This window comes from Vidua macroura, chromosome 18 (genome assembly GCF_024509145.1).
Source record: "Vidua macroura isolate BioBank_ID:100142 chromosome 18, ASM2450914v1, whole genome shotgun sequence".
Lineage (NCBI taxonomy): Eukaryota > Metazoa > Chordata > Aves > Passeriformes > Viduidae > Vidua > Vidua macroura.
Window position 1 is genome coordinate 3730791 of NC_071588.1, and position 13773 is coordinate 3744563.

At 59.6% G+C, this 13773-nt stretch overlaps 2 protein-coding genes across 3 annotated transcripts in view; one reads left to right on the plus strand and one right to left on the minus strand.

The window, feature by feature from the left end:
• CUX2 (cut like homeobox 2) overlaps window positions 1–7230 on the plus strand; it is a 61525-nt gene extending 54295 nt beyond the window's left edge. Inside the window, 11 exon segments of the mRNA XM_053994157.1 lie at window positions 7–65; window positions 191–438; window positions 627–1262; window positions 2142–2243; window positions 2919–3694; window positions 4129–4288; window positions 4755–5024; window positions 5256–5444; window positions 5550–5823; window positions 6240–6618; window positions 6620–7230. Of these exon segments, the coding sequence (XP_053850132.1) occupies window positions 7–65; window positions 191–438; window positions 627–1262; window positions 2142–2243; window positions 2919–3694; window positions 4129–4288; window positions 4755–5024; window positions 5256–5444; window positions 5550–5823; window positions 6240–6618; window positions 6620–6904 (3378 nt within the window). The 3' untranslated portion in view covers window positions 6905–7230.
• Window positions 7231–9987: 2757 nt separating this feature from the next.
• On the minus strand, window positions 9988–12494 carry PHETA1 (PH domain containing endocytic trafficking adaptor 1). 2 transcript variants are annotated; one of them, XM_053993899.1, is made up of 2 exons: window positions 12357–12494; window positions 9988–11852 (listed from the first exon to the last, which is right to left on the minus strand). In XM_053993899.1, the coding sequence occupies exon 2, from the start codon at window positions 11839–11841 to the stop codon at window positions 11074–11076; it is 768 nt and encodes a 255-aa protein (XP_053849874.1). In that variant the 5' UTR covers window positions 11842–11852; window positions 12357–12494; the 3' UTR covers window positions 9988–11073. The 2 variants fall into 2 exon arrangements, with proteins under 2 accessions (XP_053849874.1, XP_053849875.1); XM_053993900.1 differs by having other exon boundaries at window positions 9988–11883.
• Between the last annotated feature and the right edge of the window lie 1279 nt (window positions 12495–13773).

A 13773-nucleotide genomic window follows, 5' to 3' on the forward strand; every position in this document is an offset into this window, starting at 1 on the left:
CTACAGAAGCTGGAGGAGAAGCTGCAGGCACAGGCTGACTACGAGGAGATCAAAACAGAGCTGAGGTATGGCTTGACCAGCGCCCACGGCTGCCTTGCCGGTGTCCTGGCACGCACAGCACGCTCCCACAGCCGTGACATGGCCACGGCCACCTTGCCTCCCTCTCAGCACCCCCTTGTCTCCCTCCCAGCATCCTGAAGGCGATGAAGGTGGCCTCTGCTGGCTGCAGCCTGCCCCAGGCAAGTGCCGCGGCGCGTCCCGAGGCGCTGGCCGGGCTGTGCCAGCCCTGCCGACGGTGCCTCCGCCGCCTGTCCCCATCTCGGCTTGGCTCCTTGCAGAACATCTCGAAGGCAGAGGAGTCCCTGCTGCTGGGGAAGGAGGCTTTCTACCCCTCCCAGAAGTACCTGCTGGAGAAGCCCAGCCTGCTGACCAGCACTGGTAGGGACCCTAGATTCTGTGCCATCCTGATGGGAATATCTGTGGGAATGTGGGTGGCAGGGACAGATCCTGCCCTGACTGTGGTGAGGTGGGATGTCATCTGGGGAAACTGAGGCAGGAGATGTTTGGCTGCAGGGCTGTGGCCAGGGGGACTCTAGTGTGTCTCCCTCTCTCTCCTTCATCTCTAGAGGAGGATCACTCCGAAGACGAGTCAGGGAAGGATCCACTGGGCATGGAGCAGCCGTACCCATCCCCTCACCACGCCCCGGCCGATGACCCCGCATCCCCCACTCCCCTCCCAACGCTGCCTGGCCCTGGCATGGCCCCCGATGGTCCCCGGACTTTCTCGCTGTCCCCCTTCCCGGGGGGCGAGCGTCTTTCAGGGGACCCCAAGGCTCCCCACCTCCCGCTGCCCAGCTACAAGAGCGAGAGCAGCAGTGGGGCACCGCCCTTCCCCTCCTCCTTCTTCGGGGCCAAAAGCAGCACCGTGCACCCCGTCCCCGTGCCGGCCGCCAGTGCCACCAGCCCGCCCGGCGAGCCCTCCGAGGGCAGCGCCGGCAGCTCCACTGAGGAGGAGCAGCTGGACACGGCCGAAATCGCCTTCCAGGTGAAGGAGCAGCTGCTGAAGCACAACATCGGGCAGAGGGTCTTTGGGCACTACGTGCTGGGGCTGTCGCAGGGCTCCGTCAGCGAGATCCTGGCACGGCCCAAGCCCTGGCACAAGCTGACGGTGAAGGGCAAGGAGCCGTTCATCAAGATGAAGCAGTTCCTCTCCGACGAGCAGAACGTGCTGGCCCTGAGGACTATCCAGGTGCGCCAGAGAGGTGAGTGGTTGGGGTGGCCCCTGCCAACGGGTCCTGTCCCAGTGCACCCCAGCTCACCCTGGCTGCACCCTGGGGTGCCCCACGCCGTGGCAGGGGGGCTCACCAGACCGTGATGTGCTGGGATGCTGGTCCCAGCAGTGGCACCCCGGGATTTTCCCTGCTGGGATGGAGCTGGCTGCCGGGTGGGATGAGCCCTGGCAAACGGCAGCAATTAACAACAACCCATGGCTGTGGAAGCTGCATCCCTGGATGTGCTTTACTCATTTATTCTGACAAGTGCCATTTAATTATTCATTAGGCTGTTCCGTGCCGTATGAATCAATGTGCTCGGGAATATTTCATTAAAATAATGAAGTTTTAGTGCTGCAGAACCTTGGCATGGCATTGGCACTGCCATGGAATGGTGACTCCCTTCTCTGGGGACAGTGGCTGCTGGTCACTCCAGTCCCCGTGGTGGCACCAGGACTGGACAATGCACGCCCACGGTCCATGCACCTGCTGGTTTCATTCTGGAGGGCTCTGATTTATCCCCTGGATCTGATCCATCATTAACACTTGTCTTGCACAGCTAGGAAGGCACAGGGATGGGGATGGGGACATGGTCTCTGTGCCCATGTCTCTGCTCCTGGTGGGGAGAGGGTGCCCTTGGCTGGGATGAGCAAGGTGGTGGGAGATGCCATGCCAGAGGCAGGAGCTGACAGCCAGGGCTACCAAGGCTCCCTGTGCTCCAGTAGCGACTAATTGGGAGTGACATTTGTCTTCAAACCAGCATCCCTAAAAATAACCGAACATGAGGAGCAGTAAATACTTCCTGACATACAAGTGGAGCTTGTAAAACCAGCGCCGGTGACAAAGCTGTTATCCTGCCTCTTTGATCAGGTAGCATCACGCCACGGATCAGGACACCGGAGACCGGCTCCGACGACGCCATCAAAAGCATCCTGGAGCAGGCAAAAAAGGAGATTGAGTCGCAGAAGGGAGGTAGGTGCTGCCATGGGGGTGGCTCCAGGGGTGGCCAAGTCCCTGTTCTGCCCTGTGGCAGCAGCACCCAAAGGGGTGCCAGTGGTTGGGTGCTCTGTGGCTGTGGGAACTGTCCCAAAAATTAGCTTTTTTGGGGGTGTTTTTCCCATTGACATCCATGGAGAATTTTAGGGCATGTTGGAAGGAAATGCCATGTGGGATGGAAGAGTCCCTGTGCAGCAGAGTTCAGATCTGGGTTTTCAGAAACTTTGGATGCACTCTTTTCCTCCCCCCTGCCCCAAAGCAGATGATTAAATGAGTATTCAGGATCCATCTGGCATGAGGAATCATTAAAGCAGCTGCTCTCACAGTCAATTACAAGAAATGAAATACATTAAAACAGGTAGTCTGCTGAGAAAGCAGAATCCCAGAGAATTAAATTAGACGGGAACGGTGGAAAAACAGGCAGGGAAAACAAACATGTTTATCTATCGCATTGCTGGTAATGGGATTTATTTTGCAATCATCAAAAAAGAAGTTGGCTTTGAGTTGGGCTGTTGAAGCTGTTGCTTTGTGGATGCTGCTGGTCCAAACCGGATCAGGATAAACCACTTTTCTCCCACACTTTGAGTTGTGGCCACACAGTAAACGACGCGTGCTGCTCCTCGGGGCTGCCCTCGCCCCTTTTCTCTGCAGGGGAGCCCAAAACGCCGTCAGCGTCACAGGCAGTGGCCAACGGGGCGGGCGGCAGCAGCTCGGAGGACGCCATCAAGAGCATCCTGGAGCAGGCGCGGCGGGAGATGCAGGCGCAGCAGCAGGCGCTGCTGGACATGGAGTCGGGGGCCAGCGGGCGCGGGGGGGACGCGGCGCCCGCCGAGCGCTCCACGCTGGCCACCGTCAGCCAGAACGTCGCCCCCGCCTACGTCAAGCAGGAGGAGGGCAGCGGGGCCAGCCCCGGCCCACCGCAGACGCCCCTGGCCGTGCTCTCCCCCGCCGCCTTCGTCCAGAGCATCATCCGGAAGGTGAAGTCGGAGATCGGCGACGCCGGCTCCTACTTCGACCAGCACTGGGCGTCGGAGCGGAGCCTGCTCAGCCGGCCCTACACCTCCGTGTCACCTTCGCTGTCCTCCTCCTCCTCGAGCTACTCCAGCATGGCCAACGGCCGGGGCTGGCCGCGGGGCGAGCCCGGTGAGGGAGGCACCAACGAGGACGAGCTGCAGCCGGCGGACGAGGAGCCCCACCGGCTGTCGGAGATGAAGGCGGAGGGAGCCGGCGCGGAGCCGGCGGCTGGTGGGCGTCTGTCCTACTACCCCACGTACGTGCCGCGGACCCTGAAGCCAACGGTGCCACCGCTGACGCCAGAGCAGTATGAGATGTACATGTACAGGGAGGTGGACACGCTGGAGCTGACCCGGCAGGTCAAGGAGAAGTTGGCCAAGAACGGCATCTGCCAGAGGATCTTCGGAGAGAAGGTACCAGCCTGGAGAGAGGGGGTCTGGTGTCCTCTCTGCTCCATGACCCAGAGCCTGGGGCTCATTGATGGCCTTCACCAGCTCCTTCCGGAGTCTTCCTTTCCCCTTGGAGGACTCCCAGTCCTCGGATCTGACCCAAACCCGGTCTCCCAGTGGCCACCACTAATTGGTTGGTGGCACTTCCCACCAAGAATGCCCAGTCCCCTAAACAGAGCCCTTTGGGGACCAGCCTCCCACCCCCTGGGTATCCCAGGGGCACCCACCATCAGCACCCATGGCAGGGGACAGAGGGTCCAGACATGCTGTGGGGCAGCGGGTGGCAGTGGGTGGCATCCTGCTCCCCCTCCCCTGACACAGGGGTGGAGGGCAGGCAGCTTCCCAGCACTGGGGGAGTGCACCTCACCTTCTGCGGGTGACACCTGCGTGGTGCCCAGGTGCTGGGACTGTCCCAGGGCAGCGTGAGTGACATGCTGTCGCGGCCCAAACCGTGGAGCAAGCTGACGCAGAAGGGTCGGGAGCCCTTCATCCGCATGCAGCTCTGGCTGTCAGACCAGCTGGGCCAGGGGATCAGCCAGCAGCCCACACCCTCGCAGGGTAAGTGACATCACTGTCCCCGTGGTCCCCATGTGCCATCAGTGTCCCCACCACTTGTGTGTCCATCCCCTGCATCCCAGTGAGTTTGTCCTGCTCCCACCCCAGCACTGGGAAGAGCTGTCCCTGCCAACTCCAGTACTAACACCCAGATCCTGGGAAGCCCCTTTCATCCCCAACCCCCTTCATTTAAAACAAAAATAAAAGGAAAGCCACATCAAAAATCTTGGGCTTTGGGCCTGACATAAAGCAGTAACTGGATTTTTTTGTGTTATATTGGTGGTATTTTCTCTCTTTAATTATTCCATCACCACCACCTCCTGCTTTGTTGTAGCCACTGGAGAAGCTTGGCTGGTATCCCTCTTCTCTAGAGGGCAAAGCCACAGGCATCCCCCAAATGCCCTTCCTGCTCCTGCCGGGTCCCTGCACTGTCCCCTCCTGCTGACCCCTCTCCCCTGGTGTCACACAGCCAGCCCGGCGGAACCCCAGCCGTCCCCCTCACCGCCCCCCAGCCCCACCGAGCACGAGAAGGGCTGCCAGGAGCCCCTCACCCTGGCCTTGGAGAGCAGCAAGGAAAACCAGCAGCCCGAGAGCCGCTCGACGCCTGCGCTGGGTGGGAAGACATATCCCAACAGCCAGGGGCCCGTGGGCATCCAGGAGATCGTCGCCATGTCCCCCGAGCTGGACACCTACTCCATCACCAAGAAGGTCAAGGAGGTCTTGACGGACAACAATTTAGGTGCGGACCCTCTCTCCGCCCAGGTTTTTGGGAGCTGCTGGTGAGACTGCATGGATCCAGCACCCCAATTCCTATAGATGTCACCCCCCTCCCAGATGTTTTTCTGTGGGTGCTCATGGGAATTCCAGGCGGATGCTGGCTGGGAAATGGGGTGCACCTGCTCTGCAGGGGGACTGCAGCGCCCGTCCCGCTGCTCTACCCCGCTAACCACCTCTGCTTCTCCTCCGCCAGGCCAGCGGCTGTTTGGGGAGAGCATCCTGGGCCTGACGCAGGGCTCGGTGTCCGATCTCCTCTCCAGGCCCAAGCCGTGGCACAAGCTGAGCCTGAAGGGGAGGGAGCCCTTCGTCCGGATGCAGCTCTGGCTCAACGACCCCCACAACGTGGAGAAGCTGCGCGACATGAAGAAGCTGGAGAAGAAGGGTGAGGGACGGGGTGACACAGCCCCGCTGGGTGCGGGGTGCTGGCTGAGGGGGGCGTCCTGGGCTGGGGGGGCGAGCGGTGCCAGCTGGGTGTCCTCTCCTGCAGCCTACCTGAAGCGGCGGTACGGGCTGATGAGCGCTGGCTCGGACAGCGAATCCCCCAGCGCCCGCTCCGAGTGCACCAGCCCCAGCGCGCCGCCGCAGGACCTCAGCCTGCTCCAGATCAAGAAGCCGCGGGTGGTGTTGGCGCCAGAGGAGAAGGAAGCCCTAAAGAAAGCCTACCAGCTGGAGCCATATCCCTCCCAGCAGACCATCGAGCTGCTCTCCTTCCAGCTCAACCTCAAGACCAACACCGTCATCAATTGGTTCCACAACTACAGGTATGGGCGCTCCCAGGCTTTGGGGGTCTGATGGTGCTGTGTCACGGAGGGGGTGTCACTGTTCCCCTTCCAGCCTTCCCCATCACTCTTCCCTGGATGGGTGGTGCGGACCCACTGGAGGTCCCCAGGTTGGTGGGTGGTGTTGGCTACCATGATCAAGTCATGTTGAGCATCTAAAGCGGTTTCCATGCTCACATCCACCTGCTCACCCCAGAGCGCGATCTCTGCGAAGGGGGAGGAAACTCCTTAAGGAGGCTGCTGGTGCACGGGATCCACCTCCACAGCAGCCCAGCCCTGGGGAGCAGCACAGGTTTCATCCCTAGGTGATATTGCAGTGGACAATTTGTCCACTGGCTGGAGGCACGGCATGGGGCAATGGGTGGTTGTTGCCAGCCCTCCGTGGTTGTGTCCCGCAGGTCACGGATGCGCCGAGAGATGCTGGTGGAGGGCGCGCAGGACAATGACACGGACCCGGAGCAGAGCGGTGGGACAGCCATCCCCGGGCGCCGGGCCCCCCCCAGCCCCGATTCGGACACCGAGGATCACAAACCCGTGTTCGTGGGGGGCGAGCCCCCCTGTGCCGCCGTTCCCGTGAAGGTGAAGGAGGAGCAGGGGGATCCGGGCGGCTGGAGCCGCCGGCGGGACTCACGCAGCCCGGCCGGAGCGGCCGAAGGGACCGGACCTCCTCAGGAGGAGCGGGGGGCAGCCCCCCACGCCGCCGCCCCCAGCGCCGGCAGCCTCCCACGGCGGGGAGGCCGCGCCAGTGCCACCGCTGGGGGACCTCTACCGCCGCCACCCGCCACATCCCGACAGCTCCCAGTCCTCCGCGGGGTCATCCCGTTGCAGCTTGGTGGTCTCCCCAACGTCGCCCTCGGCAGCTTCCTCACCCGGCCTCACCGGCTCAGCCTCACCAGGACCTTCCTCTGCCGGGCCGGTCTCGCCGGCGCTTCCACCGGCTCCTGGCCCCCGGCTGAGCACCAGTGTCCAGCGGCGCCACGAGAAGATGGCCAACCTCAACAACATCATCCACCGCCTGGAGCGGGCTGCCAACCGCGAGGAGGCCCTCGAGTGGGAGTTCTGAGCCCCCCGCCACCCTAAATATATATATACACCCCCCCACATATATATATATATTTTGATAAATGCAGTGTGCACCAGGAGGTGACGAGTGGCTGGCGCCACGGAAGAGAAGCGCCCATGAAAAAGAGGGGACCCCCCGCCCTCTGTGAATCCACCCCATCCCTCTGGCTTTGTTTTAAATGTGAAAAACTGGGAACAATTTTAGAAAAGAAAAACAAAAAATCAAAAAATATTTATAGACCTCTTTTAGATATTTTAATAAAAGGATACTTTGGAATTTATTAACAGCTTAAGCTGCTTTGATATTAAAGATAGCTATAAAATCAAGATGATGTAGCAGTCGTGTCATTAAATGTACACTGAAGTCTTGTAGTTTGCCACTGGATGAGATTAAAAACAAATAAACAAAACAAAAAAAAAAAAAGAAAACCAACCCACAGAAAAGACTTTTTGAGCAAAGCCATCAAGAAGCACTATGAGACTGACCAAATTTAAGAAACTTTTGCAGTTTCCACCCCTGTCTGTAAGACACTGCATCGCTTCTGCCCCAGCCAGAGACTGCATCCTAGTCCCTGAAGACTCTAAAGCCCCCGCCGCCATCGAGTATGTATTTAGTTCTGGTGGTTTATGTTTTTGGAAACCTTTGTAACACAGAATGTCCCGTGCGGTTGTATATGTTGTAGAAATGTCTGCAATAGCCTTCTGGAACAAGATGTAGCATGGTCCCAACGCCGTCCCTCGCGCTTCCTCCAGCCGGCAGCCGGTGGCAGCTCCCATCCGGCGTGGTGCGGCTCATGCCAGCTCCCAAAGGAAGAGAGAAAATGAGGCAAAAGCAAAGAAAGCAACCTGAGTGAGCTTGGGATTTTGGGAGCGGGATGGGAAAATGTCCCTGGGTGTGATGCTTAAGGATGGTACCAGCTCACTGGGGATGGATATCCATGGCATCCCAGTTCCCCATCCATTCAGGAAAGAGAAAGATGGAGCCTCTGAGCTTTGGCCCTGGAGCAGCAGTGCTTGAGGTGAGCGCCCAAAAATTGTGAGCCACCCACTCGCAGGCTGAACTTTTTAGGGAGAGCTTTTTTAGGGAGAGCGCCTGGGCAGGAAGAGCATCCCCTTCCCACAGCCATGTCCCAGGAAGTGGATGTCAGTGATGCGAGGGTGAGCTCTGGGATGTCACATCAGGCTCCTGCCTAAACTGGGCAAGCTCAACCCTGAGTTGGGCAAAGCACCACCGAGCTTTGGCTTGCCAGGGCTGATCCTGTGCAGACACAGGCACCATCCCGGTGTGGTCCCTGTCACCTCCCTGGCCCCACCGCCTCCAGCCGGCCTCTGCTAACAAAATGCCTTTAACCGATGTGGAGTGTCCCACACTGGGCTGCTCTGCCCTGTCCCCTGCCCACACGGCATCAGCCATCGCCCACCAAGGCCCTGCCAGGCTCCCGGGCGATGCACTGACTGATTTTCCACTGTAGACGTTTTTATCAGAATAGAAGGTATTTTTGTATTCGGGTGGTAGTGGACGAGCAATGCTGCGTGAGGGCACAGCTCTCCTTGCCTGCCTCTCCTGCCCTGACCAGCCCCAGGGTGCCCATGGCTGCTCTGCCACCGTGCTGTGGCAGGTGGAGGTGTGACCACTGACTGCCTTCTCCGTTGTGTGCTAGAGGGAGCTTTAGTGGAACGGGATTTGAGGAAGCACTTAGGATAGTCCTGAGCACGGCAATCCTGTTGTATGAAAGCCAGCGGGACACACCGGTCACGTTTTTGTTAGGCTCATGTTCTGTACTTCAAAAGTTTCTATGAGATCGATGAACTTTGTTTAACAATTTTGGAAGGAACAAGTTCTGTAAAGAGCCACTAAATACAGAAGTTGGATACGACTCTGGCCTTGGGGTGTGTTTTGTCTGGAGGTGATGGAATGGGAACTCCTCTCACACTTAGCCAGTGTTGGCACCCTCAGAAGTCACAGCTTTGCTTTGGGATTGTGGCAAGAGCTCTCCTTACCCCAGTGACTGGGGGATAATAAAAAAGAGGGTGTTCAAGGGGGTTAGTCCAGCTCAGGGTGTGATCCTGCCTCATGAAATTCCTGTTCTCATCCCTGCTGCAGGTTTGCTCCTGCCCCTGGAGTAGCTCAACATCCTCCAGCGCGAGTTTCAGTTTGGTTTAACATAAAATCATAGTTTCCTGGAATGGTTTGGGTTAGAAGAGACCTTAAGGATCATCTTACCCCTGCCATGGGCAGGGACATCTCCACTAGGCCAGGTTGCCCAAAGCCCTGCCCAACCTGGCACTGCTGCTGGCACTGTGCCCCAGCACGGCTCTTGTTTGGAGCCAGCCGTGGCTGGGCAAGTCGGCAGCTTCTGACATCAGGCAGGGCTGTTTGTCTGCTGAATTAATAAATCCATATGTTGCATATCTGTTTGAGCTTGTTTGTCAGCTAACATGTTGAGAAGGACTTATTTTTGATGGATATTGAACGTCTGGAGAAGCTGTGCCAGCTGCCATGGAAACCAGAATCTTCCCCTGCAGCAAAGGACGGAGCCACATGAACCATCTGGGTGCTCCGGGTGCAGCTGCACCCTGGCTGCCCTTGGCACTGCTCCAAATGCCAAATTCCATAGGGGGATGCCGTGTCTGGCCAGGAGCAGGCTCCACGCTCTGCAGGGGTCTGGGTGAGCAGGTGAGCTTGGCTGGCTTCGTGCCTCAGTCTCCCCAAGAAGAGATTGTCCAGCCTCTGCCAGACCCCGTGTTAAAGAGAAGCTGGAGACATTCATGCAGGTGGGATTTGTGGGCAGGGACATGGGGATGTGCTGGCCACTTTCACAAGGGCAGAGTCCTTGGTCCCTGTGTAGCATCAAGAAGGGGACAGATATTTTGTCCTGGTTAAAAGAAGCTCTGCCATGGGACCATCCTGGCACTGGGTGTCCTGATGTTCCCAGGGTGACCCCATCCCATCTCACCCCATCCCTGCAGGCAGATATGGGGCTCCAGGGCCCTGCAAGACCGTGGCATTGGCCATGTCCCATTCAGGTGACACGTCCGTGACCAGCCCTGCAGACATGGTGGGGACAGAAGGAAGGACTAAAATAAAGCATTAATTCCCACCTGGACCCTCCTCCCCAGGGGCTTAAAGGTACAAACAAGGACCATGGATGGCAGGGAAGCTCTGAAACAACTTTTATTGTAGAAAAATCTTGTGCTTGTCCCAAGGGAGCAAAGGGAGCTGGAGCCACCCAGCCCTAAGCCAGGGCACCCTGACTGCTCCCCTTTGCTCCAGGGTGGGTCACCACACCTCTGGGCCTGCAGCTTGAGTTTCTGATGTGGAAATAAGATAGAAACACAGGCATGAGACACCAGCTTTGCTCTGGTTTGGCACATGAATCATTCCTCACGCTCTGCTGCTGACACACACGTTCCCATTTGCCACCACGAGCGATGCTTCCCCTTAGTGAGCTGGCACGGGGATGATGTGCTGTCCCAAAATATCCACCAGCAAAGCAGTGCCCACAGCTGCTGAACTCCCCCAGGGTCTGACTCCCCCATATTCGCCATCCAGGCTGCAAGCAGCAATTGCTCCCTGTGTAATGCCCGGGGCTGGGTGTCACCAGCTCCCCGGAGCGTGCGGAGCTGCTGCTGCCATTAAGGAAGGGCTGCACTCGCTGATATTTTCATTTCAAACCACATCCTGCTGGAGCAGAGGGATCTGGCAGAGCTCAGCCGACCTCAGCCTTGTGCTGGGCCAGGAGGGGAAGTCAGTAGCAGGCTCTCCGTTGTGGAACCCACATGGGAACTCAGGCGAGCGAGATCCCATCAAAATCCTCCTCCAGAAGTTGTCAAGCCGTGATCCCACTGCAAGAGCATCAAGAGGCCCCAGCAGAGCCAGAGCAGCAATTTCCAGGAAGCCTCAGTCAGTGAGTGGTTTGCAGTTTGCTTGTGCTGAGTGGAGCACCCCAAACCCACATGGGGGCAAGGCTGGAGGGCACCCCTGTGGTGCCCATTTCACCATCACAGAGCAGCACTGGTGTCCCTTGGTGCCGAGCCCTCGTTGGCACCACCAGCAGGTGTCCGTCACCACCACAGCCACGTCTGCACGGGGTGAGGAGGGGACGGGCCCAGCACCAAGGATGGGGACCTGCCCCAGTTCCTGGTAGGTTCCCAGGGCTCAGGCACCGCTCAGGGCTGGGGGCCACGCCGCCTCTGCTGCCAGTCCTGCCGCAGCCGGGCCATCTCCCGGCTGTACTGCTCGTGGAGCCGGCAGAAGGTGGACGGGCTCTCTGCCACGGCCGCCCCGGCGCCGTTCGACACCCGCCTGCGCGGCGGCAGCGGCGGCGGCCGCGGGTTCCCGTCCTCATCGTGCCCACCGCAGCCAGAGGTGTCGGGGGGCCGGCCCGCCCCCAGCACGTTGTTCCACACCGCGCAGCCGTTCTCCTTCGGCAGGATGGCGGGCAGAGCGGGCAGGCGCTCCCGGGACTGCTCCAGCCCCGACGGCTTCGGCTTCCAAGGGCCGGGAGGCTCCTGGGAGCCCACACATCCTCCGGCCAGCCCCCGGCTCATCTCCTGCAGCTGCTTCTCCAGCTCCCGCACCACCAGCCGCATGTAGTCAAAGCTGGCTCGGGACAGCGACTTCACCCACGACTCCATGGCCGCTTGGCTCTCCGCCGCCAGCACGTAGGTGCGGGACTTGCTGCCGCCAAAGCGGATGGCGAAGGCAAAGTTCTCGGCTGAATCGCAGAGCTCCACATTGCAGCCCTCCAGCACGATGACGCCCACGGGCTCCCGGCTGTCCCGCTCCTCGAAGTAGAAGAGCATGTTGCCCTTGAGCACGAACCAGCGGCGGTGATAGGCCGTGTGCCGCTCGCCGCGCTTGTAGAGGAAGCCGGCGTAGTCGGCCGGGGAGTCGCAGGTGGCGTAGAAGGCCAAGCTCCGCTCGTTCAGCTTCATGGCTCCGCGCCCTGCGGGGACAGAGGGTGCTCAGCGCTGCGCCTTAATTGCACGGAAACGAACCATCGGCTTTTTGTTCTTGCTGGCAGCAGCCCTGGCGCCCAGGAAATGGAGCTACTGAATAAACAACCCCGCGATAGTTGGGATAAGCTCGCTCCCAGGCAAGGTGCTGAGTCCGGCGGATGCCGGGTGGGCTCTGGCTCCCCAGGGCTCACTGGGGATGAGGTTCACCCCCCCACCACCACCCCAGTAGAGTGTTTTCCCACGGAGGAGCCCCAGGCAGGGCCTGTCCCGGTGCCTCACGTCACCTGGCGCAGGTGACCTTCCCGCCGGCGCCGTGTTTTCCGTGTCGCGCCGCTCCTCCCCGCGGCGCGCACGGAAGGTTTTGGCCGGCACCGTGGATCTGGCTGCCGCTCCAGAGAACCGTGGCCATGAACCCTGTCAGCCGGGCAAGGCCACCGCTCCTCTTGTCCCCTAATCGCTGGTGGCCTCGCCGTGCCAGACTTTGCACTCACCTGGACTCTACCTCCGGTCTGCGGCGGTCACCAGCATCAGCGACACGCGCGTGGCCGTGGTGGCCGTGAGAGCGCTGGATCCGGGGTTGGATGGTGCGAGGGGGCTCTGGGGCACCGCTCCCGCACGGTCACCTTTGTCCTCGGCTCCCACCGCCCCGGCCCGCCCCGGCCCCGCGGGCGGAGCGCTGCTCCCGCCCGCCTCCGCCACCGCCCATCCCCGCGGCCGCGGCCGGGAGGGAGGAGCTGGAAAAGCGCTCCGGAGCTCGGCTCCGGGGCAGGGAGCTCCTGGCTCGGCCCAAAACCCGCGGCAGGTCACGGCTCCGGGCACCTGACTTGAAGGCCGGGCAGCACCGCGGAGAGCGAGGGGGGAATGGGGGAGAGATGGGGGCACGCATTGGAGGGTGCAGGGGATATGCACATCCCGGGGTGAATGTATGGATTTACTCAGGGGAAACCCAGGAGTTTTGTCCTGAAGGTGGCTGCACGACGTTGAATTTTTGATCACATTCTGGAGGCAAAGAATTGGGATTCTGGGAGCATCTGGCAGGGAACGGGCAGAGGTTGGTGGATGAGGTGGATGACACAAGCCCCACAAGGAGGGTTGGTGGCAGCAGGTGGACTGGTCCTGTGTGGGTGGGGGATGCTGCAGGGGTCCAGGCTGCAGGTCCTGGCTGCTCTCCTGACCTTCCAGCCATATCCACACAGCCAGGTGTGGGGTGGTCTCAGTGCAGAGGGACAGAAGAAGCTGAGTGGGGACAAGCCTCCAGTCTGGCTTCTGCTCTTGGTTTGCCTTCCAGGCTCACAGGACCACCTTGGCAGTGTTGCTGTCCTCACCATGTCCCAGTAAATGCCAGCGTCAAGGATTTGTGCTCCTTATCACTGTCCCTTTCCTCCAGTTTCTTCATCCCCCTGCTCTGCTCCACAGCCATGTGTGCATTTTGGCAATCAAGGCACTGGCAACAATTTTACAGGTCCCCATCCCAGAAATCTTGCTGTCCCTGACCTCTGCCACAGGTTGTGGTTCACTCCCCACCCGTAGATGCCCTAATTTCCCTGCACAGCTGCTCAGGACTTTGCAATTTTCTGCTTGTGTCAGAGATTTTCAGTTCATCAAGGGTTTTCCTTGTCACCTGTGGACTTTCACTTTCAGGCTATAAAAAGGGATTTAAACCAGCACTAAAACCATCTGGGCTTTATCTTCTCTCCTGAGCAGAGCAGCTCTGTTCAAGGTCGCTGGTGGGAAGTCTCGGGGCTCTGCAGCACTTATCTCCCTGCCTTGCTGAGAGATGCCTTTTCCCAAGGCAAGATTAGAACGGGAAGGGCTGTGGGGAGAAGCGATATCTTTATTAGAGCAGCTAGGGTAATTGGAAAAAGGCAACAGAGTTCCCAGCTCTGCTTTCCTTTCCTGGGACTTCAA

Bases quoted from the DNA above. Each gene is read 5' to 3' on its own strand.
- PHETA1 (XM_053993899.1), bottom strand. From the start codon at position 11,841: ATGAAGCTGAACGAGCGGAGCTTGGCCTTCTACGCCACCTGCGACTCC.